We start from the raw sequence: 24,792 nt of genomic DNA on the forward strand, positions 1-24,792 counted from the left end.
CAGCCACACCGACCCCACTTGTTCAAACGCTGGTCCACGAAGCTCCAGCGGTGTGTGGCTTGTCCGAGCTAAACGTGGGGTTGCCCAGGCGGGTGCCTCTCTCCCTGAAGTGTGACCACTTGCAGGACTGTAGCTCCACAGCAGCTGAGGGTCCAGCTCACCTGGACTGGCCCTTGGGAGCCCCTGGGTGTCTGTCCAGACCAATGTGTCAAGTATTAACCCCGGCCCGTTAGGAGAGACAGGCAGCGTAATCCAGCGACCGCTCACAAGCTCGCATCTCGACACCTGCATAGTTCCTGGCTTCCCTTTTCTTCGCAGGTTCGGCCGCATCCCTCTCACCGCTAGGCTGCCCGCAAAGGGCTCCCGAATGCCAGCAAGATGAGTTCCTGTTCGTCCATCACCCCATTCTACGGCGCCTTAGGCCCTAAGCTCAAGTGGCATGCACTGACGGCACTCCTCCTCCCGAAACAGTGAAGCAGTTCATCCGCAACGTGCGTGCCGCCAAGACGATCGCCGACGAGCGTGCAGTCATCCAAAAGGAGAGCGCTGCGATCCGAGCGAGCTTCCGCGAAGAGAGTCACGATCCCAACGTCAGGTGCGCTCAACTTTCAATCGATCGATCCCCCGCCGCTGTTACCGCCCGCCGCTCGCCTGCTATTGCATCGCAAACCTTGTCGAACTCTTACGAGCTCAACACCACGTGGGCAATTGCAAAGCAGAGGTGTGCATTTCCACTTAAGCTCACGCCATACTAACAAGTTTGCCGCTGCAGACGCAACAATGTCGCCAAGTTGCTGTACCTCTTCACCCTCGGTGAGCGGACACACTTCGGGCAGATCGAATGCATTAAGCTCCTGGCGTCACCGCGCTTTGCCGACAAGCGACTTGGACACCTGGCGACAAGCTTGCTGCTTGATGAGAACCAAGAGGTCTTGACATTGGTCACCAACTCTATACAAAAGTGCGTCGGGGCACCTGAACCCCTGGAGAGCGCGCCATGGGCTGCTGTGATGATTACAGATTGCTAACAGGTATTTCCGACTAGTGACCTGGGCCACTCGAACCAATACATCGTCGGCCTGGCGCTCGGAACGCTGGGCAACATCGCCTCTGTCGAAATGTCACGAGACCTGTTCGCCGAGATCGAGAAATGCATATCGACCGCCAACCCCTATATCAGGAGAAAAGCTGCCCTCTGCGCCATGAGGATATGTCGCAAGGTACCGGATCTGCAGGAGCACTTTGTTGAGAAGGCAGCCCAGATGCTCTCGGATCGCAACCATGGAGTGCTGCTTTGCGGCCTGACGCTTGTGACGAGCATGTGCGAGGCTGAGGAGGAGGACGACAGCGGCGAGGACCTCGGCATCATCGAAAAGTATAAGCAGTTCATCCCGCTACTCGTGCGGACACTCAAGGGCCTCGCAACCTCGGGCTATGCTCCAGAGCACGACGTCACTGGCATTACGGACCCCTTCTTGCAGGTCAAGATCCTCCGGCTGTTGCGCGTACTCGTCCGCGGTGATCCGGAAGGTACCGAGCAGATTAGCGACATCCTCGCACAGGTGGCGACCAACACAGACTCGAACAAGAATGTCGGCAACTCGATCCTCTACGAAGCCGTGCGGACGATCCTTGACATTGAGGCCGACTCGGGTTTGCGCGTGCTCGGTGTCAACATCCTCGGAAAGTTCTTGGCGAACCGTGACAACAATATCAGATATGTGGCGCTGAACACGCTGATCAAAGTCGTGGCCATTGAGCCCAATGCAGTCCAACGACATAGAAACACCATCCTCGAGTGCTTGAGGGATCCGGATATTAGCATTAGGAGAAGAGCGCTCGACCTGAGCTTCACGCTGATCAACGAGAGCAACGTTCGCGTCCTGATTCGGGAGCTTCTTGCCTTCTTGGAGGTTGCGGACAATGAGTTCAAGCCCACCATGACAACACAGATTGGAATCGCTGCCGACAGATATTCTCCAAACAAGCGGTGGCATGTCGATACCATGTTGAGGGTCTTGACACTGGCCGGAAATTACGTCAAAGAGCCAATCATGGCGTCGTTTATCCGTCTCGTCGCGACCACACCGGAGCTCCAAACATATGCCGTGCAGAAGCTTTACCTGAACTTGAAGAAGGATATCACGCAGGAGAGCTTGACGCAGGCTGGTGCGTGGTGCATTGGCGAGTACGGCGATGCTTTGCTAAGCGGTGGGCAGTATGAGGATGAAGAGCTCGTGCAGGATGTCAAAGAGCACGAGATTATTGACCTTTTCAACAACATCCTGAACAGCAGCTACGCCACACAAGTGGCCACCGAGTACATCGTTACTGCTCTGATCAAATTATCGACGAGGTTCTCGGACCCAGCCCAGGCCCAACGAGTGCAGCAGCTCATCGCCAATCACCAGACAAGTTTGGATGTCGAGATTCAGCAGCGAGCTGTCGAGTACGGCAATCTGTTCTCGTTCAACGAGGTCCGGCAAGGCGTGCTTGAAAGGATGCCTCCTCCACAAATCAAGGAGGAGTCCCGTGTGCTGGGCGAGTCCTCCTCAAAGAAGAAGAAGGCTGCGAACCGAAAGTCGAAGCTTGTTGCCAAGCCCACGACCGACCAGGATCTGCTAGATCTGATGGGCGACAGCACGAGCACTCCAATCACATCACCAACCAACGGATCCCAGAACAATGCCGATCTACTTGCCGACATCCTCGGGGGCGCTACGTCGCCGCCCCCTAATGCCACGTCGCCGCCACCTTCCCAAGGAAACGCTTCCATCATGGATCTGTTCTCTCAAGGCCCGTCGGCTCCATCACCCGCTCCACCCGCCGGCGGCATGTCTGGTCTCGACATGTTATCGCAGATGGGATCTCCGCCACCCCAGCAGGTAGCGGCTGCACCTGCACCGGGTGGTCTGCCGTGCTATGACAAGAATGGGGTTAATGTTACTATCTTGTTGCAGCGCAATGCGGAAGGCAACGTGCAGGCGACGGCGCGCTTCCGCAACTCTGCAGGCGGCCAAATCGGCAACGTCGGTCTACAGGCAGCCGTCCCCAAGACGCAGAAGTTGCAACTGCTGAGCATCTCGAACCCGAACATCCCACCTGGAGGCGACGCAACGCAAGTGATGAGGATCATGGGCGCCAAGGGGGTAAGTTTGCCTATACTGCCCATGTGTCTCTTACGAGATCGATTAACTAACATTCATGACAGCCATTGCGTTTGAAGCTTCGGATCGACTATGTACATCCATCGGCAGGACAGGTGCAGGACGAGGTCAAGTGGACCGAGCCATCATAAGTGGCGACGTCGGCTCGAGGAAGCAGGACTACGACTCGCGATCGGAGAGTTGGCTGAAACTAAAACTCTCCATCACCTACCTTGATTGTAGTCCAAAGTGAATAACATATAGAGAGCAAATACCATGAGCAACAGGCCTGAGACCGAGTTCTCACATTTGACATCACCAACCATATGCGTCATGTGCGCACACAAGTGACAATAGCATGGCCACTGCTTACAATATGACACCCACTTGCATTTGTGACTGAGTTTGTTAATTCAGTCCACTTGTATGAAAAGAAGCTCTATCCCATATGAACATCTCTAGGTACATATCGCAAGCTGTACAATGCAAGTTTTACATTTCTCCGTATTCATGATGCTGCGCGGCCTGCAAAGCAAACTAACAAATTCGTGTACCCCTAGAGATCATCAGGATTTACCAGGAGCAGTATATTTTTCATGTGGTTTCAGCCTAGTATTGCAGCCGGGGCTGGCGAGAGATGAGGGTCCGGAGCAGCTGTAAAGTCATGTTACAAGTCGCATGTGGTATCTATCGAGTACATCCTGTACGGTCTTCAAATCATCTGTATCGTCCCGGCCAATCCCCCATGCAAGCCATGATACGAATGACTTTCCGTCATCCCATTCTTTTGATCTCGTAGGACGGGCCTGTCCTATCCACTGGGGCACGGCTCGCCAGAGACTCCATCCAGCACACACTCGGTGGGGCTTTCTCTCTCTCTCTCTCAACCCTGTTTCTTTACTTGCCTCAAGATCACGAGGGAGAGCAAATCAAAGTGCGATAGATGACCAAATCCTCTAGGGCTTCAAATGACGTCCCGCGGATTCGGCACCCACGCACGCAGGTCCTCGAAGATGTACCACACTGGAATCAGGCCCTCGAGCTTGACCTCGACCACGGCGTCGTGCAGGTCGGCCATGTATCGCTCGTGCAGCGAGTTTTGCTCCTCGGTGATGCGGTCTAGAGCGCGGTATTGGATCTCGCTGCTACTGCTGCTGCCGCCGTCACCGCCGCGTTCCTCATCGCTGTCATCTTCATCCTCAGCTTCACCGGCGTCATCGTCGTCAGCATAGTCGTCGACGGAGCTAGTGGACGAGGAAGCGTGCTGGCGCCCGTGACGACCTAGCACCGGGTGCGGGACGCTGGCGCCGAAGCTCGCGGGCGGGACGTAGCGAGGCTCGAGGGGCGCGATGCAGCGCAGGCGAGGCTGGAGGTCTCCAGTCTCTCCTTCTTCTGCTGCTGCTGCTGGTTCCCTACTTTCCATCGCCGTTGCTTGCGCCACTTCCTTGCCAGACCTGGTACCTGTTTGGGTAGCCGTGGTGCTGCCGCTGGGTCTGGGCCTCTGCTCCGTGCCGTGAGCGGCCTGGCCGACGACGGCGCTCTGCTTCTCCTTGTCCGACAAGGTTGTCGTTCCCTTGGCCGGATACTTGCCCTTATCCTTGCTCTTGCCCTTCTTCTTCTCCCGCATGGCTCTGATCTTGCCGTTGATCCTCTCCATGCGCGCCCTCTTCCGCTCCATTTCCATGACCTCCTTCCTCTCGTTCTCCCGGGCCAGCCGTCTCCGCGCCTCCCTCAGCGCGGAGGGCGACGAGGCGTAGATCCTGCTCGTCGCGAGCAGCCGCGGTCGCAGGTCGAGAAGCATCCTCTCCGCGCTGGGGACCGGGGCGGTGCACAGCCCCTTGGCTGCCCAGCGCTGGGTCTCCCCGGCGCCCAGGACCGGCTTGAGGAGTGGGCGTTCGTGGTCGCGCAGGAGCAGGGTCTGGAAGTGGACATCCGTGACGAGTTCCTTGTACTTGTCCTGCAGGGCCGTCGCGGTGGTGTTCTGCTGTTGTTGTTGGGCCGATAGAGTAGTTGCGGTATCAGTCCCGTCGCTGTTGCTGTTGCCCTTGCCGCTGCTGCTGCTGCTGGCACCGTCGCTGTGGCCGCTTCCTTGGGCATCCTGGTCGTAACGTGTCTCTGCGACATCGTAACCCGCAGCCATGGCGGCTGGGCAGGCACACCGCTCTGGCATGTGATATACTTCGCCCAGAATGTACACGGTCTGCACTTGGCCCAAGATCTCGACGGTCCGGAGGGGCAGCGACAGGTGCGCAAAGGCCGGATCCCTGGCGACGTGGGTGTCGTCGACATTGGGATTCTGCTGGGTGGTGTGCAGCAAGGGGATCTCGTTGCCGTCTCTGTCCGTGTTGATGGGCTGGAGTAGCTCGACAGTGTTGCTCAGAGTCAGGCTCGCGGCGGCGTGGCGGGTGCTGAGCTCGTCGTGGATCAGATAGTCAAATGTCTCTCGTGGGACGAGATATACGCGGCCGTAGACGCGCGGCGTTAGAGGAGGTGGCATGGTCCTCTCTGCCGAATCTCGGGGCTCTTGAGTGTAGGATACGATGGTCGGGTACCCTTCGGACGATATTTGGCCGTTCGTGGGACCATGAGTGCCTATAGGAACATTCGTCGTTAGCCGAGATTTTGAGGTTTGAGCGCTTGCCAAAATGCTTGCTTGCGTGTTATGGCATGAGGTCTCTGGAACAGCAACCTTCGAACTGATGAACTTACCAGCACGCCTTGGGCCGGCCAGGCAGAACCGCCAGCCTTCAATCTTGGCGACGCCAACAGGGATCGCGTCCGGATACTCTCTGAGCATGCGACTCTCCTGCATGAGCCGGTCATAGGCAAAGAAGTAGACGTTCTCATGGCCGCCAGCCCGTGTCTCTGTCCAGTCAGTACTCTGACCTCCATATGGCGGCGTCCCAGAATCCTCAAGCACATCAATGTCTGCCTCTACTTGGCGAGACTCGCTGATGACCTCCAGCTCATTAGACAGCGGCTCGTCGTCAGAGTCGACTATGGTGTCAACACCGTGTTTGTCAGACATGACGACTTCGTCGGAAGAATGAACCATGATCTGCGAGATCGCTAGCTTGGCCCGCTTGGCCGGAGTGGAAGGCTCGTCAGCTTCCAACGGCCGCTTCGCTACGGGCAGGGCTTTGGCTTTCTTGGAATTCCTAGTCTGTCGTTCTCCTTGCCCTGTGGCTGCCGCGGTAGCGGGAGGAGGAGGCTGGTTGCTCTTTTTCGTCTTTGCACGAGCGGTCCCTTTGCCAGTCTTGGTGGCGAGAGAGCTCCTCTTGGCTGTAAGTGGGCGACGCTCCGGTGAATCTGTGTTGACGTAGATTGTTGACCTGACTTCCTCGTCGTCTGCGCACGATGAAACAAAACTTGTTAGTGCTGGAAAAGAGACCGAATCTCGCAGCCATATTCATCCGCTTACCAGAATTCCAACTGCTAGCGGCCTCCTGAGGCTCGGCAGTCTCGGGGACAGTAGCAGTCAATCCCTCTCTAGTCAAGGTGCGAGCACGTTTCGTCTCGCGCTCTTCTGTTTCGCCCTCCTTGTGCTTTTGAGCTTCGTCAGGGTTGGCGGCAGATTGTGTGGCGCTACTTGTAGCATCAGTAGTGGCGTCGGGTCTCTTCCTCTTCCTGATAAAGTTCTTTGGGCGTTCTGTTTTGACACGTTGTGTGGTGCTGTAGGTGGTAGTGTTGTAGTCCGTCGCTGTGGCAGCAGCAGCAGCAGCAGGAAGAGTTGAAGTACCAGCAGCCGTTGCCGTGGTGCCCAAGGACGCTTCGCCATGACCACTGCCGCCGCTGCCACCAGACAAGGCCAGCAACGTCTCCGCGACTGATCTTTCGTCCGCGTCCCCCAGGGCGGAATCACGAAACACCCTGTCGTAGTTGGTTGCCGATGGTGGGCCTTTCCTGGAGCCTGGTCGCTTCTTTGATGCATTTGGTGCCTGGCTCTTTGTCGCTGCTGGCCTGGCCGGTTCATTGTTCGTCTGGGCCGGCTGGGGCGCCTGGGCTGGCTGTGTCTTTTGTACCTCGTCCTGTTCTGCCTTGGCAGTCTCGGCTCTGGTTACCCTCTTGCCGACGCCAGGCGGGATGTAGGACCGTGGATTACGTGGCATGGTGTCCCTGGTAGATGATCTCGCACTTGGTGAATCTCAAATCCGAATTGAAGGCTGGAAGAAGTGGTTCCTTGGAGTGTTCCGCGGACGCTTCCTGGCAGATTTCAAGGGCTGGATGCTCGTTGGCGACTGTGGTTTCTACAAGTCTTCTGTGAAGGACGCGTGAAGTTGCTCAGCTTGCTCGGTCGTATATATCGATCAGCTGAGTTCAGAGGACGCATTCGATGTTTGTTGCGCAGCGTGTGGCAGTGAGAGGACTTGGTAGGCAAGATTCCGCTCAGTTGACTGCCTGGTCCAGAGAAGGTGGCAAGGAGGAGCCTTTGACTGCCACAAAGTTAAAGCTGAGTATCGTGGCGAGATGCGAAATAGATATGAATTGAACAAGATCCAAGAAACGGTGGGCGGGCTGGGGATGAAGTATTAACTCGAACAATGCCAAGTCTTGTAAATGCCAGAGTCGTTGTTCAGAAGTCGCGATAGCAAACGACTGGCTTGTAAGCCGTTGAGTTGTGGTCGGGGAGTTGTGTTTCTGACGATTGTTGCAAACGTGTGTCCCCAACGTTGACGGTGCAATTGAGTTTGCATACGTACAGTCTTTGTGTGCGAGTAGCAGAGCTTTTGCGAGCTTTCGTAACAACGACAGAAGACGGAGAATTATTGCAGAGAGAGTGTGTGTGTGTGTGACGGCGAGACTGTGTTTGACAGTGACCAAACCAGTGAATGGTTGCAAGTTGTGAGAGTTGTGAGTTTGGCTTCAACACCTCAGCACGCTTTCACCCCTACATCATCATTCATACCAAGTGCAGTACCGCGTCCATTCTGGAGAGGGGACCGAGACCTTGTGAGAAAATCACCACCACTTCTCACAGAGCACTCTGTCCCTCGCCATTCCGACCCCTTCAGGGTCTGTGAGCTGCCTTACAAACTCATCCGTCATGCTCGGCACACCACAGATGTACACCACGGCGGCATCCTTCGCTGCTGATGGCCCGTCTGTGCTCTGAATAACGGATGCTACATCGTCAACAGTGATCCTCCTCTTCTCAAAAGGTATCTTGATCCCTGCATCTGCACAAACAACCTCGCCGTTCGTGCCATCGCCGGTCGCTAGACCCGTCAAGAATAGTCTGAGACGCCCCTTGACATGACCCTCTTCAAACACCCGTGCGATACGGTCCAGAAAGAGAACTTCCTCTCCCCGCCGCTGTTCCCCCATCGCCTTCTTACTTCCAGAAACACCACCTCCCGCCGGGTCCTTGACCGAGTACAAGAACTCGACCTCGAACTGATGATTCCTTACCCCGTCTACACCAGAGGGTCCCTCGGCGAGGTAGCTCAGCATGCTCATCAGTGGGTTCACGCCCACACCACCCGCGACAAAGACAACCTTGCGAAGACTCGCGACATCGACGGTAGGAGGTGGCGGCCAGGTGAAGCTTCCGCCGATCCGGACCTGCAGCTCTCTCCCAATGACTGCGGACGAAGTGTCCGAGTCAGTGCTGCTGCTGCGATGCTCGCCTCCACTCGTGACATGGTCAGGCGCATCCTGATCCTGCCATAACCACGCTGCGGGCGGGTTGTCCGGGGACCTCTGGACAGCGAGCTCGAGATATCCCCGGCCTATCCCGTTGTCGGTGCTGTTACTTTCTGCGCTGCTCCCATGGCCCGTGGTCGCCGGGGCGTTTCGAGGCAGAGCCGTTGAGGGGGACGAGGTCAGCGTGAAGCCGCCCGCCTTCGCGATGCCCGGGCAGTATACGTCCAACCACTGGCCTGGGAGGAACTACGATGGTGCACAATCGGATTCTGTGAGCAACATTGCCTCGGAATTGTGGTCGGTAGTTCATGTCGTAGCAACGATCATGATGAACGATATAGGGAAGGAAAAAAGAGGGAATTGTACCTTGACGGGTTGCGCGGACGCCGGTAAACCCAGACGGAAGAGACGGATCTGGTCGTTGACGCGATCGACTCTTTGTATCACGACGGGGATTAGGGACTGATGTAGGGATAATTGAGCATGTTAGCCAGGTTTGCTACGAAATAGGACGTATGAAATCTAATATCAACTCCAAGTTGCTCAACACAACCAGACACCACAACAGAAAGCTCCCCGAGCAAAACCATACAACAGCAGAAAAAACTGACAGTCACTGGAAACTCTCTCGAAGGCGTCCAAGGAATGACGACGAGAAATGGAGAAGGAAGAAAAAGAATAGCACAAAAACAATGGACTGACCTTCTCCCTAGGCTCTCCGGCCGTCCTCTCCAAATGCGGCACACTCTCACCTTTCGGCTTCTTCTCCTCTGCCGTGCCGCCGCCGCCGACCATCACGACGGTTCTGCAGAACAACCGGGGGTAACGAAAGATGTGAGCAGAGCCTGTTCTGACTCCGACCGCGCGACAAGCAGGCAAATATACCGAGAGCCCTACTACACCTCTAGCAGAGCTTCGTGGGAGGAACAGGGTTCTTGACATGAACCTACGGCCTGACTGCCCCGACACCAGATTGAGCAATTGACGAACACGCCCAAGCTTTCAAAGCCCCCCTGTCAGTGTGTTACGGAGGGGATGCTGGGTGAAACGAAAAGAATAACCCTGGTAAAAAGATAGAAAACCCGTACTTGGTGCCAAGTCGTCGAATGCAAGTGCCCTCGCGTATCTATGAAGGACGCCACTGTCAAGTTACGAGTGTTGTTTCTGTCATGGGCTCTCAAACAAGGACATCTTCACTTCTCCACCATGACCTCGGGAAAGCCAGTCGTCGTAGGATAGCAAGTTGAGCAAGCGCTAGACTGAGGGAAAGTGTGGGGTTGGGACCCACACAAGCTCCAACCTCGAGGGGCTCGAGAACACTTGGTCATGTTTGTTTATCGTCTCAAAATTTAATTGAGGGACTCTTCTTATGGATCCGAACTTGTTTTCTATTGTTTTTGGGGATATTCTATACTTTTCTTGTGATGCTTTGCCATTTGTTTTCCGCACTGTTTCGCTCCAAGGAAATAAAACTATACGCAAACCTATGTGCTCGATGTGTCCACAAGTCACCCTCGTCTTTGCTGCTCAGTGGCAGATCCGAGTATCCTCGATTGGTGGAAAGGACTGTATACGAAGCGCTTCAATGCTTTCTCATAACACCTTGCTGCTGCTGCTGCTGCTGCTGCTCTCCCCGGTACAAAGAGCCGACTCCAAGTACGACCCACACTTGGTCGCACATGCACTCGAGTCGAGTCATGACATTGAATCTTCTGGTAATGGGCACGCACATGCGGCAAGATATAGCCATCCAATCGAGCGTTTTCAGCAAAACTCAGATGTCCTTCTTGAAGAAATGCTCAGGCTTGTGAGTCGTCTCGTAGTCCACGTGGACGTAAGCACGCTCGATATCTGGCAGGTTCTCAAGCTTCATCTGCAGCTCCTCGGCGACATCGTGGGTAGCACGCAGCGACGAGTCGGGGTTCATGACGATGTCGACCTCGGCGATGAGGCGCGGGCCAGAGTGGTACACGCGGACGGTGTCGATGCCCATGATGGCGGGCGAGTGCGTGAGCGAGACGTAGGTGATGAGCTGCTGCATCTCAACGCTGGCGACGACACCCACGAGCAAGAGGAACTCCTGGAACGCTGTGCGGAGCCAGATGCAGCTAATGAGCACAGACAGGATGATGGCGCCCATGGGGTCGATCCACCAGACGAGCTTGCTACCACCGACTGATGTGAGGATACCGAAGCCGTTGATGAGCAGATCGTTGCGGTGGTCCTGCCAGAGGATGTCGACCTGGCTATACTTGTCCTTGATACCCCAGCAGTAGAGAAACAAGCAGAACTTGGTGGTGAACGCGATGGCGACTGCAATGACGGCTGGAAGATGGAAACCGTTCACCTCATCCGAAGCTCCGTCGTGCGTTGCAATATCCCGGATCGAGAAGCAGATGAGAATGAGCGAAACGGCAGTCATCAGGAACGAGAATGCAATGTTGCCAGCAGTCTCGAGGCGCGCCTTTCCGGACGGGAACCGGCTCGGGTCGACCTTTTTGACCGCGCGATTGGCCATGATAAGCATCAGATTACTGGCAGGGTCGAAGATCGAGTCGGCCATGGTGGTGAAGAGCGACAGCGACCCAGAAGAAATGGCTCCGTAGAGCTGCAGGATCGACAGGACAACGTTGGCAGCGAACGAGCCATAGACGGCGATCTTGTACCGCAGGTGGTCATCAGACTGCTCCTGGCGCGCCTCGTTCCGGTGCTCGTCGACACTTTTGAGCAGGCGCTCAATGGTCTCATTTTGTGTGCGGTAAAAGCCCTCAACCTTCTTGGGGTTCGCCTTCTTGGTCTTGTGCCCGCCAGGGGTCTTGTTGCCGGAGTGCCCATCGCGCTTGCGAGAGGTGTTGGCTCTAATCTGCTCAAGCTGAGCATCCGTCCGGAAGGCTGACGACAGATTGAAAGGGTCGTTGCCGTCGCGCCAGCGCAGCTGCCCGGGCTGCATTTCTACATCTGTGGCTTGAGATGGGTGACGCGAGACCGGGTGCTGCTCGGCAGTCTCCTCCTCAGCCTCGACACCGGTGCTCTTAGCATTGTTGGTGTTGTTGTCCACTGGAGGGCTGGTTGGCGGAGGCGGCGCGAAAGCCCTGATCGAGGAGCGAGCACTGCCAGACCTCTCGTGCTCGTGGAGCTGGAAGACGTGCGGGTGCCGGGTGATGCTGTGGGACAAGTCTGGCTCCATTGTGACGGCAGGAGAATGCCACCAGGACGATGACCAGGGGCGGTCGTTAAGGAGGCGCTTCTATCAGGCGGTCAGGGGAGGATGAGCTCAAGTTGACGGCAGGTTGCCAACAACAGCAAGCAAGAAAAAGATGTGGCAAAAGACTAGAGTATATGTCGCGCGGGAAGTACCACGGACGTGACAGAGCAACTGTTGAAGGAGGACAAAGGATGGGGGATATGGTGAGGTAATATGCCTGTAAGTAATAGTGACGAGGAGGCAGCGCAATTTTATGGACCTGCCCGTCAGACCGGGCGGCCCCTGCTGCTTTGCTCGCTTCAAGCACGAGCGCAAGCCCAAAGCTTATGAGCTTGGTGGTGCTGGCGGTGCAGATAGTTCTGCAGGCCCTCAGACTGGGGAAGAGGCGGGGGCAATAATGGACGGCGACGCGGAGGCGGCGAATGTCCGTGATGGTGGGTGGATGGGCAAGGGAAGCAGCCAAACCAAACCAAACCAAACATATTGGCGGGTGGAGCAAGGGCCCTTTGAGATGGGGCCCTGGCTTGGCAGAGATCTGATGCGGTTGCGGCGCAGGCTAAGGCAGGTGCGCTGGGGGCCTCCCAGCAAACCCAACTGCCCACGTGTGCCTCGCCATTGTGCCCTTTGTCCTCTGTCCCAGTCGCATGGTTGCTTGCCCGTTCAGGACAAGGGCAGTGTCCAGCTGCCTCGTACTTGACGTCGGCACGAAGATGCAGTTGCAGAGTTTACAGAAAAAGGAGATATTGCATACCATCGTGTCGCTGGTCTCCCACGTCTGGCCAAAGACAGTGCAGTGCGTCCCGTGTCGGCGGGCGTGCTGGGTCGCCAAGCGTTTTTGTCTTCTCGTCCTCTTGCCAGGGGGGTTAGAGGAGTCCCGGTGTCGGTCCGTCTCCTACAGCCGACGGAGCCGGCGAGATGCAGTTGACAAGGCGGCAGAAAAAAGGTCCTGAAAAGGCAGGACAATGCGTGATGTCAGGAATGAGGAGTGCTCAAGCCTCAAGCCCCAAGCACATGTCGTCTATATAAACATTCCTGCCCTGGTCCTTAAGTTCAGATGACATCCCGATCGTGTGGGCTAGGGGCGAAAACCACTCGGAAGAGGGCGTCACTTGTGCAAACCCCAGCTTTTCTCAGCCGCCCGTTGCCGAGCTTAGAGGAAGGCTTTTATGCCCGAGTCATAATTACCTCAGCTGGGGACCTGTTCCTGATCCTTTCGCAAGCTAGACACAGCCAGCCCACATACCAGGAGGTCTAGTCCTCTTGGCACCTAGAAGATTGCCTCCATCCCCTGAGCTTGCGTCAATTGTTGGCAGTTTCCGCCCGCAATCACTTTCCCTTGTGCCTATGTACACGCCGCGTCTTGGTGGCTGTGCAATGCTAGCGCGGAACGTGCGAGTAATTAACCTTCGGTTTGTGGGCCTAGCTTGTCGACCCCAGATCGCGCGTTTCTTTGGTTGTGATGATGTAGCTGCGTCGACTAGTGCGCTTTAGTATCGTTCATTCATGGATTGAAGGATCTCACTCATGGCGACCTCGATTTCTCGTCGTCACAGGCTGTCAGGTTCACTCCCAAGTGAGGACTCGATATGTCTTTCCCTGTGGAGGGTATCATTCAATATCTAGCATGCAGATTGGGACTAGCAGGCTGAGACTTGAAGATGTCTCAGTCTTTCGATCAACCGGTATTATTCTGGCTCATGAGGCCTCAGGCGCATCTGCCCTGCGCAGTGGGTGCGCCTCCGTGTTGAGCACCCACTCATCGAGGCTGACCACGCTGTGCTCTTCAAAGACGAGATAGAAGTACTTGAGCGTCTCGGCGAGCCAGAACGACTCCATCGAGTCCTTCTGCAGCGGCGGGTCGACGAGCACATCCTCCACCGATGCAGCCGCAATGTCAGTCCTCGTCGCGGTCTCGACCGCCTTGAACATGTCCCATGCCTTTTCCGCCCACTCCTGCTCGCCCGTGATGCGGTGCATGATGAAGACGGACTCGATGGCCTCTGGCCGCAGAATGTACCGGTGGTCGTTGACATTGACCATGCCCTTGGGGAAATGCGCTTCGTCCAGGAAGGTCTGCAGCTCGTCGATCTTGGGCGCCTCGCCCTGGTTGTAGCGCGCCGTGCGCCACTGCTTCCACAGCGCGTCCACCCACCGCTTCTCTGTCCACTGGCAGTCGTCGTCGCAGGGCACGAACGCAAAGGCCTCCGGCCCCAGGCCCGTCGCCGTGGTGTTGTACGCCCACACGCACCCGTTCGTGAGCTGCGCGGCGGCCTCCAAGTCATGCGGCCGCGAGAACACTTTCGCCGCGAGCCCGACCATCCCGCCCGTGAAGCACGTGAGGTGCTGGGCGTGGTTGTTGGTCGTGATCTCTGCTTTCCAGGTCCCGGCGCCGCTGATCCGGCCGTCCACAAAGAATGCGACAGGCACGTTCTGCGGGTTCGCACCACGCTTGAGGAGGTGCTTCATGGCGACGTCGATGAAGCCCTCGTATAGCTTGCGCGGCTGCTCCAGCACGCCGCCCAGCAGGAGGTACTGCTTGGGGAAGTACTCGTATAGCGAGTCGGACATGCCGCCGAGCGTGTAGTCGTGGCTCTTGAAGCCCATCGGCCAGGTCGACGGGTCCACGTAGACCGGCCACATCCCGGGCAAGGATGTGTGCTGCTGGCTCTTCTCGAACTGGTCCGAGATGCGCTTCACCGCATCGTAATACTGCTGGTCTCCCGTGAGCTGCGTCAGCTTGGTGAGCTCCAGGCTCAACGAGCCAACTTCAGCAACCAGCGTCCGCGCCGATGCGCCTTGATCCATCCCGCCTGTGTACTGCCGCCAGTCCCACCTCGCGACAGGAAGGTGTGTTGGCGTGTCAAACTGTGATGAGAATCTCGTGATCAGTATGCCTCCAGAACTTTCTTAACTCTAGACAGCCCAGAGTGAAGACTCACCGCACACATGACCAAGTCTGCAACCTGGACAGCCTTCCGCAGCAGCACGGGGTACTTCTTCCCACTGAGCTCATACGCCGCTAGAAACCCGCCGAGGTATCTAATCACGGTCTCAAAGATGTTCACCAGCTCTGCCCGCGTCTTTGTGAAATCAATCTCCTCGCACGCCTTGACAGCCTCCTCAAACTCGTCCCTGAGCCCCATGATCCACAGCGTGTCGAGCGCGTCGACCAGCGTCGCCGCCCACCCGCCGAAAGGATCAACCGATTCGCCCGTCAACGGGCGGACCTCGTCGTGCATCCACGCATGCTTCTTGTACCCTGCCCAGCTGTGCAGGAAGCTCTCCCGCACGGCATCACGCCTCGCGAGCCGCGTCTTCCTGGATGCCGCAGACTCCTCCGTCTTCTCAGAGGCCTGGACCCGCGGGATCTTGCCCGGCACCGGAAGCTCTGTCGGCAGCACGTGCACCGTCTTCACCGGGAATCGCGGCGGCAGCTTCTTCCACTGCGTGATCTTGCGGTACGGCACGTTCCCCCTAAAGTGTCCTCCCGGGCCCATGAGGGGCGAGCTCTCCCCTCCGGCTCCGGGGTCAAAATTGTCGTCATCGTTGACCGACTCGACCCCGTGCTGGTTATACTTGGCCCGGTACGTCGGCAGGCCGTTGTCCTCGAAGAGCAGGCCCCCGCCGCCGCCCTGGAATAGCCATATCGTAATGGTCAGGAGGAAGACTGTGGTTGCTATCAGGGTGCGCACTTTGCGAAATGCCATGGCTGGCTGGTGGCGCTGCTAAGTGAGGCTTCCGCCAGGCTGCAGGCCGCACGTGAAAAGGGGAAAGTCGAAAACACGAAAGAAAGCAGAGAAAGGTAGTAGACAATGACGTCAACTTCCCCTTGGGCAGTCTCTGCTCTGGCGGCCTCGCTATCACACCAGAGGGTACGATGTCGAGATCAGACAGTCAAAAGAGCACAGAAAAGACAGGCAGAGACCTCAAAGCGCCTAAAAGCAGTAATGCTGAGCTGTGTTGAAGAAGATGCAAGGCTGTACAATGAATTGTGCTGCGCTCCCAATGGCACGCAAAAGCGGGACCCATGCGAAGAGCTCAAAGCTCACAAGCAAAGGCGACCGACATCCCGGTGCCAAGACATGATCACAAGGTATCCACGGCCGACTCAAGCACTGTGTTTTCAGGGTCCATTTTTACAGTCTTGTCCTGGCAAGCATATCAGGACTTGAATCGCGGCGCGCCTAGCAGCTGCATGAGAATCTGCACAAGCCCAGGCGCGCCGCGATACTTTCGTCACTTTCAAGACATTGACGTAGCCTTTCCAAGGCTTCGACCTGCTATGCGAACCACGCGCGTATGCGGGACACTCGATGATACGGGTACGACGACAGAAAAACACTCCATGTAATGCCCTGCTTTCTTGCAATGTTCGAAAAGACCACTCTGTGGAATTCAAGCTTTGCAATGAACGCCGATAGGTTCGACGTGCCACACAGTGTTAGGCAGGATGCAGGGCATGATATGCGACAACCCTGTTTTGCCTTGCTCTAGAGAAATCACTGTCACGCAAGAACCATCTGTTGCGCACATCTATGAGCGTATTTTTCATATCACATTGTAGAGCTGCATGCTCTAGCATTTCCTTTAGTGCTTCCCCATGACCGTCAGGACTCATAATCATGTACCATATGTGTAGTCAGTTCCACCCGTGCACTTCCGTCAAGTCCCGCGCAGCAGCCAACGGACACGTCAAGGCCCAAATCATGCTTGGTGTCAAATTTGGTAAGATTGGATTAAATCGCAGTGGTTCGGCTGCAACTATATCTATTTCTGCATCATGAGCTGGACGAACTCGTTGTCTGTAAACATTTCCTTGTGTTAGCCTGGACAATCGAGGAGTATCATGAAGATGTAAGTACGCACAGTCGATGCGTCCATCGCCGTCCTGGTCGGCCTCGCGGATCATCTCGTCAACTTCGTCGTCGGTCAACTTCTCGCCAATAGAGGTCATGACGTGGCGAAGCTCGGCAGCAGAAATGAAGCCATTGTTGTCGCGGTCGAAGACCTTTTACTCATGTTAGCGAGAGGAGCTCTGTCCAAACGATGGTCATGGGGCTCAAATGGAACAAGGTACCTTGAAAGCCTCCCGAATCTCCTCCTCGGAGTCGGTATCCTTCATCTTGCGAGCCATCATGGTGAGGAACTCTAGGATCAGGTTAGTAAACTGGCGATGATCGGCTAAGTATCCGGGCCGGGTCCGGAGATGTCTCACCAGGGAAGTCAATGGTGCCGTTGTTGTCAGCATCGACCTCGTTGATCATGTCCTGGAGCTCAGACTCCGAGGGGTTCTGGCCAAGAGAGCGCATGACGGTGCCCAGCTCCTTGGTGGTGATTTGTCCTACCGACCACACGATTAGCTGCTATTGCCCACAACCTGGATATGTCTTCTTGCGATGTGTCGCTAGGGCGGGTAGCAAGTGCTTCGAGCGCGGGGGAGGGTATTTCGTTGCGGTCGACCGCCGGGCTTCGATGGCGAGTGGCACTTACCATCGCCGTCCTTGTCCTGCAAGTCAAACCATGTTAGTGAAACACTCGATTGCGGGTTGAGGAAATAGCAGGTGCCAAGGCGCCAAGCGAGATTCGCGTGACAGACTGGGCATAACAGGACTTACAAAGAGGGAGAAGGCCTCCTTGAACTCGGAGACTTGCTCTTCAGTCAGAGAATCGGCCTATAGGCGGTAACGAGTCCGTGTGGTCAGCACATCTGGTCTTGCGCGTAGTGCTGATATCTACGGCCCTCAAAGCGAACAGAGAACCGCAGGGCGGTCGGCAGGGAGCGATTGACGAACCATTTTAGCTTGGTGTGTGGGAGAGAATCCGCAAAGTCTACTAGAGTCGCGAACGAGTGAGGGTGGTGTTGATGGTGTAAATGTTGATAGCGTGTGGGTTTGTCCAGGCAGGACCTCCTGGGAAGAGGGGCTCCGGCAGCTGGGCTCTCAGGAGGTGGGCAGAGAGGCAGCCCTGGGAGCTTCTTGGCCCCTCCTCTCCCGCGCTCTCGAAGCTGGGCGGCCTGCCCCGAACAATAGGAGTGGGGCGCGACCCCAATGGCGCCAGCCGGCCAGGCTGACCAGTTGGACGGAAGCCGCCCAGGGTGGTGAGGGCTGCCCAGGCGTGGTCAGCCTGGCAGCTCTTCAATCTGCGACGCCCGTGCGTCAACGAGTATGCCGGTGCAACTATGGCTTGCAGCAGCTGCACCAGATTGCCCAGGTGGGGAAGAGGCAAGAACATGATGAGACGCATGTGTTCACCACAGGACTGGCGGGCAAGAGACTGGCAACTTTGCAAATGATCAAGCAAGAAGGAGCATGGTTTGTTCTTTGCATCTGGCAATAGAGTACCGGAAGGGAATCTCGCACAGCCTAAGTATCTCCATCTCGTGCATTCCAAGGTTGTCAGAGTATGTGTGCAGTGAATCTCGTCAAAGGCTCACAGCCAAACCGGCCGGGCCAGGGAGCTCCGGTCAACCTTGGACGCACGAGCATGAGCAGCTTGGAACCGGGGTGGCCTGCCTTCAGGTGGTCGCCGGGTGGCCGTCATTGAAGGAAGTTGGGCTGTTGCGTCACCTGGCCGCCAGCTGCCTTTGTGGGCTCCTTCGAACCGTGGAATGCGCGGTCATAGAGCTGGGTGCCTTTGCCGCTCACGTTTGTGATTGGGGCCGGCAGAATGTGGGGCCTGTTCATTCAACGTCAATTCGCACCTTTCGACCAGTCAAGCATATCACCACCTGTTCGCGGAGCCTCAAACCCCATCAATACGGCAGATTCAACATGGCTTCTGGTTTCGGAAACGACGGAGGTACCTTTCGCCCACCCAGCAACGATCATTAGCGCCTGTTACTGACCCAATCGCTGCCCGCAGGCCCCGGCCGATGCTTTCCCTTCTGGCAGGAGGTCCTCGCCTGCTACGTCGTCAACACCTCCGCAGAGGACGACTCCGGGAAGAAGAAATGCTCCCCCGCGCTCGAGGACTACTATGAGTGCCTGCACCACAAGAAGGAGGTCAGAGCCCCCATGACGGCTTGGACTGTCAAAACGTGCAGTCCCCAACGGGCCATTGAACTGACGCACATTCTCCTGGACAGGCTGCGCGAACGATGGCCCTGCAGGCCGCTTATAGAAAGGCCGAGTTCGGAAATGGCAGGAGCAACGCACCGACAGCTGGGCAGATACGGAATCTGGGCTTACTAGACAAGGAGGAGGAGTCGAAGAAGCTGATCAGCCAATAAGTTAACGACACCATACATACCATCTCGGCCTTCCTGGAGTGTCAGGCGCTCCGGCGAATCGAAGCGCGAAACTTTGTACATATCAGACCGCTTCTAATGTAGGAGAATAGAAGCCCTTTGAGAATATGGTCTGGGCAAAGCTCGCCCTGAACAACAGTCTTGGTAGTGCTTGAGGACTGTGTCCTTGCCTAAAGGCTTGGGACTTCGAAAACGGATCACCTCAGACTTAGGATGGAGTCGGACAGTTTATTGCTCCAGAGTGGTCAGGTGCGTAACTGGAAGCGCAAGCCAGTTTTCGGTGTAGTATGCAGGCTGATGGTGTTGGACAAAGCTCGTAACGGGCATGACCATGGTGAGCGAACTGCAGAAGTCATCATCCCCGAGATTGCTCGGTGCCGCTGGTCCATTTCGATGTTTCCCAACGGCAATAAACGAGGACGTTCTCCATACTTTGCATCGCTCGTGTGACTCCTGCTATTCCTGGAGAACCACCTAATCTTCCCGCAACCGAGAAGGCGACGCTACGAGCCTGCTTGGTAAGATCAGCTGTCATGTGAGACTGGAACATTAAATGTCGTTTAGCATGGCGCACTGCACTACGGATAGCACGCTCGAGCGTCAAGTCATCCTGTGTTGGCAGGAGGGGCGGTTAGTCGCGACTGCCTAAGTCGGGGAAGTCACTCGAGCGCTGACGGGAGCAACAATTTGACGGCCCAACGTATGGCGGTGCACTTGGGATTATGCATTCGCCCACGCGCATGTTGGCGCCATGCTAAGTTTCGTCGAAGCTCTGTTCCGCCCAATTGCAGAACCTTTGACCTCAAGCTACAACTCCCCTGACACAGGCGGCTTTCCACACATCGGGCCTAAGCCAGTCCTAGACACTGGCAATCATGCCTTCTCTTCGCGGCATCGAGTTGTCCCTTGTGACAGGCCTCGATTCTCAAGCTCTTCTAGAGTATCCTCATCCTGACGTTTCCTCCACTTGCGTCGATGCCCGTCAGGCGGGCGAGCGTGACCTTGTGGCTCAGGATTCATCGCCTTTGAAGCTGGACAGATCTGCCGCATCCGACGTCAACAGCCCTCCAAAAACGTCGAAGGCTCGTGTGTCTGTTTATGTGTCATCGACTCCTGGTATGTCGTCACTGCTTACCACGGGATGGTTCACCACTGAGATCAACAGGGGCCGAGTTCAGACTCCGATATTCCGTCAAAACCTCACCAGCACCATCCAAGTATCTCTTTTTCAAGTTACTCATGAACGGCCGCCACATTGTGTCCTGGGGCATCGACACAGCACTGTGCAGCGGTGGCACGGTAGCGAAAGCTTTATACCAGCCAGGTCAAACCCAATCTGACGAACAGACAATCTCAAAAGATTCAGGGTCGGGTATCGAGTCACGTTACTTTCACTTTGCGCCAGGACAAGTGGCTAAGTGTGCAGCCGAGGACGGCGGCCTCATCGAGGTCCGTGTTTTTAGATGCACTGGACGTCGACGAGCGGCTCCCGTGCTGGGCGAGTACCGTAATCAGGAACACTACGGCATTGCGTGAGTGCCAGATGACCAGCCACCTTTTTTCAAAGAAGGCTAATTAGAATCACACAGCTCTCCAAGCGGTGGCTTGGTCGAGTGCCCAAGAGACACCCGCTACTATGATTACCTCTTGCTCGACGCCAAAGATTCCCCATACGCCGCTGTTCTATTTCACTATCGGTCACTGGCATATCTTCACCAGTTGAACTTGATTCCGTCGCAATATGAACATTTCGGCCCCGTCTTTCCAGTACAGCTCAATGACCATAAGAGCGAAGCACCATCGTCAACACTCTCTGAGATTCGAGAGCCCCCCCACAAGCTTCGACTTGCGTCTGATCACTTGGCCTGCGCACCGTTGGAAATATCGACCACTTCAGCCTCCATGCGAGGACGAAAAGCTGGAGGTGCGGGTGAAGACATAGCGCTTGATAGCACAAGCCACCCGACTACTCTTCGCCCGTCAGAGGTGCATCGTCTCGCGCAAGAGCCTCCATCCGATCCTATGTCACCGGCGACGACCAGCTGCCTGCAGGAGCAAGACATTGAATCAATGCCAATGCAAAGCATTCGCTCGAGAAAATCCTCTTGTGCTTCATCCATGAGATCCAATTGCCCCTCCCTGACACCATCCCTGCTCCAGTATGTGGACAGCATCGAATTTCTTGACGAGGACATCCAGGTCAGTACAGCACAGCCATTGGTGATTGCCCCTGCGTCTACTATGAACACGGAGCCCGAATGTAATGCGCACAGGATGAGCGAGGACAAGTATAACTCTGAATGTGCATCGTTGCAGTCATCTTCTGTGACCTGTAGCTCCCGCGATCGTTCTCCACAGCCTGGTCATGGAAGATGGAGTGGAGAACTATCTCAGGCCCAAGTGATCTCGGGCAAGGGTTCGCGCAGCGGACAAAAGGCAAAATCGGCACAGAACGAATATAGAGCTGGCAGAGACCAAGTGTTGGCCACAATCCCCTTGAATATTTCAGAAGCAGAATGGCTGAGAAACCCGCGCGCGCAGGTGGTGGAGACAGGAGGAACGAAAAAAGCAGGCCTAAGCCACCAACGAGAAGGAAGGCCACCAACACCACACCCAAAAGAGCATGAGAAGTCGACAGCTCCCAGCATGACCATTGCGCCATCTATCTCTGATCCAATTGGCAGTCAGCCGGACCGACCGGGCCCAGCGTCGCGGATCAGCGATCGAGGCATGCCTTTCGGAAACTGGATATAACGTTGACGAACCAAGATTATGAAATCACAACAATGAGAGGGGTGTGGCATGTGTGCCTTGTCAAGTGAAGGGAGCAGGGAACTCTACTGGTCTCACATGGCATAGTACAACATCACGAACTCAGCAAACACCAAATTGTTGTAATCAAACATAGAATTGTGACTATACCATCCTACTCCGTGCGAGCCGTGCCCAAACGCCTTGAACTAAACATGAATGACTTTCCCCAGCACCGTGACCGGTTCGTGCAGCAGGGAAGGGGAGTAAGCATTAGTTCCAAACCCGAAGAATACCGTAGCAAAGGCCAAAAGCTAATCAAGGCTAACCATGACATCCTATAAACACGAGAAGCGCTGCACAAATAGAGAACTGCAAGTATGCCACATACTCTTACCGCAGAACCCTGCGCATGCCATCCCGCCGCCGAAGCTCGGCCTGAGCCTCCTGATCAGGCGATTTCGGTATATCCTCTGCAGATGGTGACGATGGGCCACCTTTCTCTGCACCGTTTCCATAACTCTGAGCACCGTCCTGGCCAGCCGTGGAAGACCACTCGTGGCCATTGTTGCCGAGGAGGTAGTCGCCTAGGTAGCGCATGGCCTGGAACACCTCCTCACCGGTGGGCACGATGGCACTGCCGGGCAGGAGGAAGCCGTAGCTGCCCGTGTCGCGCAGCTTGATCTGGTAGCTGTGGCGCGCGCCGAACTCGTGGAAGAAGTAGTCGATCATGGCGCCGCCTCTGTTCTCGATCCTGTTGAGCTCCGTCACGGCCGGCGAAGAGGAGGAGGACGACGACTGATTGTAGGCCGTGGCGCCCTCACAGGCTGACGCGACCGTGTATGGCTCGCCATTGGCCAGGCGTAGGTGCTTCGCCAGGTTGAATGCTACCTCCTGCAGCGTCTCCCAGTTCGGTGGGAGGGCACTGCACGAGTACTCATAAGGGAAGAGGACCTGCTGAGAGTAGGAGTGCAGGTCGAGGTGCGCGACGAAGCTGGTGCCCCGCTGGGTCTCGTTGCGGGCCCAGTCGGCGAGCTGCTTCGCCTCGACTGCTTCGAAGGCTGTGTGGCCGCCGTAGCTCTCGGAGCACTGCTCATCCTGGTGCTGCAGGGAGTTCCAGCGGAAGCCGAAGGAATGATCGAGGTCGAAACCTGGGCAGATGGACAGAGTTGTGGGCTGCCTTGACTTGCGCCAGAGACGATCTACGTCCCAGCTGTATACGTATCCGTCGGGGTTGATGACTGGGGCAAAGACGATGTCGAAATTCTCGAGGATCGTGGTCACCAGAGGATCCGAGTCGATGGCCCTGATAAACGACCATGCGAGGTAGTTGACGCTGCTGGTGGAGATCCATTCTCTCGCGTGGATACCTCCGGTGACGAGAATGGTCTCGCGCCGAGCCCATTCGTCCTCGTCGTGATCCTTCAGTCCCACTCGCAATCCGGGTATCTCCCGCCCTTCATAGGACTGGCCAAGACTGATCAGGCGGACGTGCCCGCGAGACTTGAACATGGACTCGAGGAACTTCATCCAGGTCGTGATAGTAGCCAACGACTGGTAATCCTGGAAGAAGAGATCGTCGGTGCCGGTCGAGGTTTTTGACAGGAATGGAATCCAGTTCTTGACTGATTCTGTGACGCCGCGCGTCCGGAAGAGTGACTGGAGCTCGGCGTCGTCGTGGGACTTTGACGGGTAGGACGCAGCGATCGCACGTGACAAGTCTGGGATGAGAATGCTGTGGCCCTCGCGGAGCGACTCGGGTAGCAGACTCAAGAAGGCGCGCACCCGCTTCTTGGACTCTATGCGCACATCGGTATGGTTGGCCGTGAAGTCCCAGACGTCCAGAATCATGCGATCAATGGCTCGCCGAAGGGCAGCCTCGTCGTCTTGTGTGGTGACATTGAAGCGGACCACGACCTGGTCTTCGTATATGCGCAGCGATTCGCGTATCTGTGCGTTCTCCCACCAGCTGTGTTGTTGTCGATTGGTCCGGCTGAGAGACCATCTGAATGGGCCGAAGTCTAGGATGCGGCTCAAGATGGAGGAGGAGGAGGGGGAGGAGGAGCTCGGCGCTGGCTGTGACTTGGCATTGACGGGAATGCGATTGGCGGTAGCTGGTGCAACAATTGAACTCGCGGCGATGAGCGCGATAGCAAGCGCCCGATATGCGAGGCCTTTGGGAGCCATGCTGATCGTGCCCGCTTCGTGGACGGTCGAAGGAGGAGTCCCGGGCTGCCTGCGCTCGGATTCTCGAGGTTGCGAGTGGCGTGGGTTGGGGCAACGAGGCTATTAGGGCATGGGGGGACGTTGAACGCCAGCTCCCAGCCACGATGGCAACGACGATTGACTACTGGGGACGGTTTTCGGGACGTAGCGAGGATGCAGCAGAGCGACGAGACAAATGATGTTGTTGGAAGGTATTCGTGGACCAGGGAGGCCTCTTCAGCTTCGGCCGTTGGACATGGAAAGTGGAAGCTCCGCGCTTGGAAGTTGGAGTTTGGCCTGTTAGCTTGGAGGCGCGTGCCGAAATTCGGCTGCCTGGGCTGTTATCTCTACGTACCTTAACAAGCTTGTGCTACAGCGGGTTTCCCTCCACCACGGGCCAGAGGTCAAACTGCCACAGCATAAAGATGATGCCAGACACAATGTTGCAGGTCACGATGTGAGACCGAGACACTGCAAAGCGTCCGGTCATGCCTGACGTACCGGGGTCTTGCAGCTCTTTCGACTTTGATGCAGGCAAGTCACTACTTGTTGGCGGTGCCGAGAACTTTGGCTCTCTGGTGTCCCGTCCCCACCTT

At 56.3% G+C, this 24,792-nt stretch overlaps 9 protein-coding genes across 9 annotated transcripts; 3 read left to right on the plus strand and 6 right to left on the minus strand.

The window, feature by feature from the left end:
• Window positions 1–212: 212 nt before the first annotated feature.
• Window positions 213–3,608, plus strand: B0I36DRAFT_320088 (adaptor protein complex gamma-adaptin subunit). Its single transcript, XM_046153508.1, has 5 exons — window positions 213–388; window positions 472–595; window positions 773–961; window positions 1,046–3,149; window positions 3,212–3,608. The coding sequence occupies exons 1-5, from the start codon at window positions 379–381 to the stop codon at window positions 3,296–3,298; spliced, it is 2,514 nt and encodes an 837-aa protein (XP_046013647.1). The 5' UTR covers window positions 213–378; the 3' UTR covers window positions 3,299–3,608.
• Window positions 3,609–3,819: 211 nt separating this feature from the next.
• B0I36DRAFT_407345 (uncharacterized protein) lies at window positions 3,820–7,255 on the minus strand (the record flags this gene model as incomplete). Its single annotated transcript, XM_046161841.1, has 3 exons — window positions 3,820–5,738; window positions 5,856–6,455; window positions 6,568–7,255. The coding sequence occupies 3 exons, from the start codon at window positions 7,253–7,255 to the stop codon at window positions 4,111–4,113; spliced, it is 2,916 nt and encodes a 971-aa protein (XP_046013648.1). The 3' UTR covers window positions 3,820–4,110.
• Window positions 7,256–7,822: 567 nt separating this feature from the next.
• B0I36DRAFT_320091 (uncharacterized protein) lies at window positions 7,823–10,005 on the minus strand. The gene is made up of 3 exons (XM_046153509.1): window positions 9,492–10,005; window positions 9,156–9,251; window positions 7,823–9,035 (listed from the first exon to the last, which is right to left on the minus strand). The coding sequence occupies exons 1-3, from the start codon at window positions 9,729–9,731 to the stop codon at window positions 8,106–8,108; spliced, it is 1,266 nt and encodes a 421-aa protein (XP_046013649.1). The 5' UTR covers window positions 9,732–10,005; the 3' UTR covers window positions 7,823–8,105.
• Window positions 10,006–10,563: 558 nt separating this feature from the next.
• B0I36DRAFT_241053 (cation efflux family-domain-containing protein) lies at window positions 10,564–11,976 on the minus strand (the record flags this gene model as incomplete). The annotated part of the gene is made up of 1 exon (XM_046149814.1): window positions 10,564–11,976. One exon carries the CDS (start codon window positions 11,974–11,976, stop codon window positions 10,564–10,566), a length of 1,413 nt encoding a protein of 470 aa, XP_046013650.1.
• Window positions 11,977–13,689: 1,713 nt separating this feature from the next.
• B0I36DRAFT_240635 (class I alpha-mannosidase) lies at window positions 13,690–15,491 on the minus strand (the record flags this gene model as incomplete). The annotated part of the gene is made up of 2 exons (XM_046149775.1): window positions 13,690–14,859; window positions 14,934–15,491. The coding sequence occupies 2 exons, from the start codon at window positions 15,489–15,491 to the stop codon at window positions 13,690–13,692; spliced, it is 1,728 nt and encodes a 575-aa protein (XP_046013651.1).
• Window positions 15,492–16,347: 856 nt separating this feature from the next.
• Window positions 16,348–17,943, minus strand: B0I36DRAFT_320099 (EF-hand protein). The gene is made up of 7 exons (XM_046153510.1): window positions 17,787–17,943; window positions 17,610–17,666; window positions 17,485–17,500; window positions 17,210–17,335; window positions 17,072–17,142; window positions 16,861–17,002; window positions 16,348–16,796 (listed from the first exon to the last, which is right to left on the minus strand). Exons 1-7 carry the CDS (start codon window positions 17,787–17,789, stop codon window positions 16,762–16,764), a joined length of 450 nt encoding a protein of 149 aa, XP_046013652.1. The 5' UTR covers window positions 17,790–17,943; the 3' UTR covers window positions 16,348–16,761.
• A 664-nt stretch (window positions 17,944–18,607) lies between these two features.
• Window positions 18,608–19,671, plus strand: B0I36DRAFT_320102 (uncharacterized protein). Its single transcript, XM_046153511.1, has 2 exons — window positions 18,608–18,792; window positions 18,856–19,671. The coding sequence occupies exons 1-2, from the start codon at window positions 18,765–18,767 to the stop codon at window positions 19,182–19,184; spliced, it is 357 nt and encodes a 118-aa protein (XP_046013653.1). The 5' UTR covers window positions 18,608–18,764; the 3' UTR covers window positions 19,185–19,671.
• A 544-nt stretch (window positions 19,672–20,215) lies between these two features.
• On the plus strand, window positions 20,216–22,124 carry B0I36DRAFT_101004 (uncharacterized protein). The gene is made up of 2 exons (XM_046147714.1): window positions 20,216–20,772; window positions 20,830–22,124. The coding sequence occupies exons 1-2, from the start codon at window positions 20,339–20,341 to the stop codon at window positions 21,992–21,994; spliced, it is 1,599 nt and encodes a 532-aa protein (XP_046013654.1). The 5' UTR covers window positions 20,216–20,338; the 3' UTR covers window positions 21,995–22,124.
• A 5-nt stretch (window positions 22,125–22,129) lies between these two features.
• On the minus strand, window positions 22,130–24,476 carry B0I36DRAFT_320105 (uncharacterized protein). Its single transcript, XM_046153512.1, has one exon. It carries the CDS (start codon window positions 24,176–24,178, stop codon window positions 22,385–22,387), a length of 1,794 nt encoding a protein of 597 aa, XP_046013655.1. The 5' UTR covers window positions 24,179–24,476; the 3' UTR covers window positions 22,130–22,384.
• Window positions 24,477–24,792: the final 316 nt, after the last annotated feature.

The sequence above is a fragment of the Microdochium trichocladiopsis genome (assembly GCF_020744255.1).
Source record: "Microdochium trichocladiopsis strain MPI-CAGE-CH-0230 chromosome Unknown B0I36scaffold_4, whole genome shotgun sequence".
Lineage (NCBI taxonomy): Eukaryota > Fungi > Ascomycota > Sordariomycetes > Xylariales > Microdochiaceae > Microdochium > Microdochium trichocladiopsis.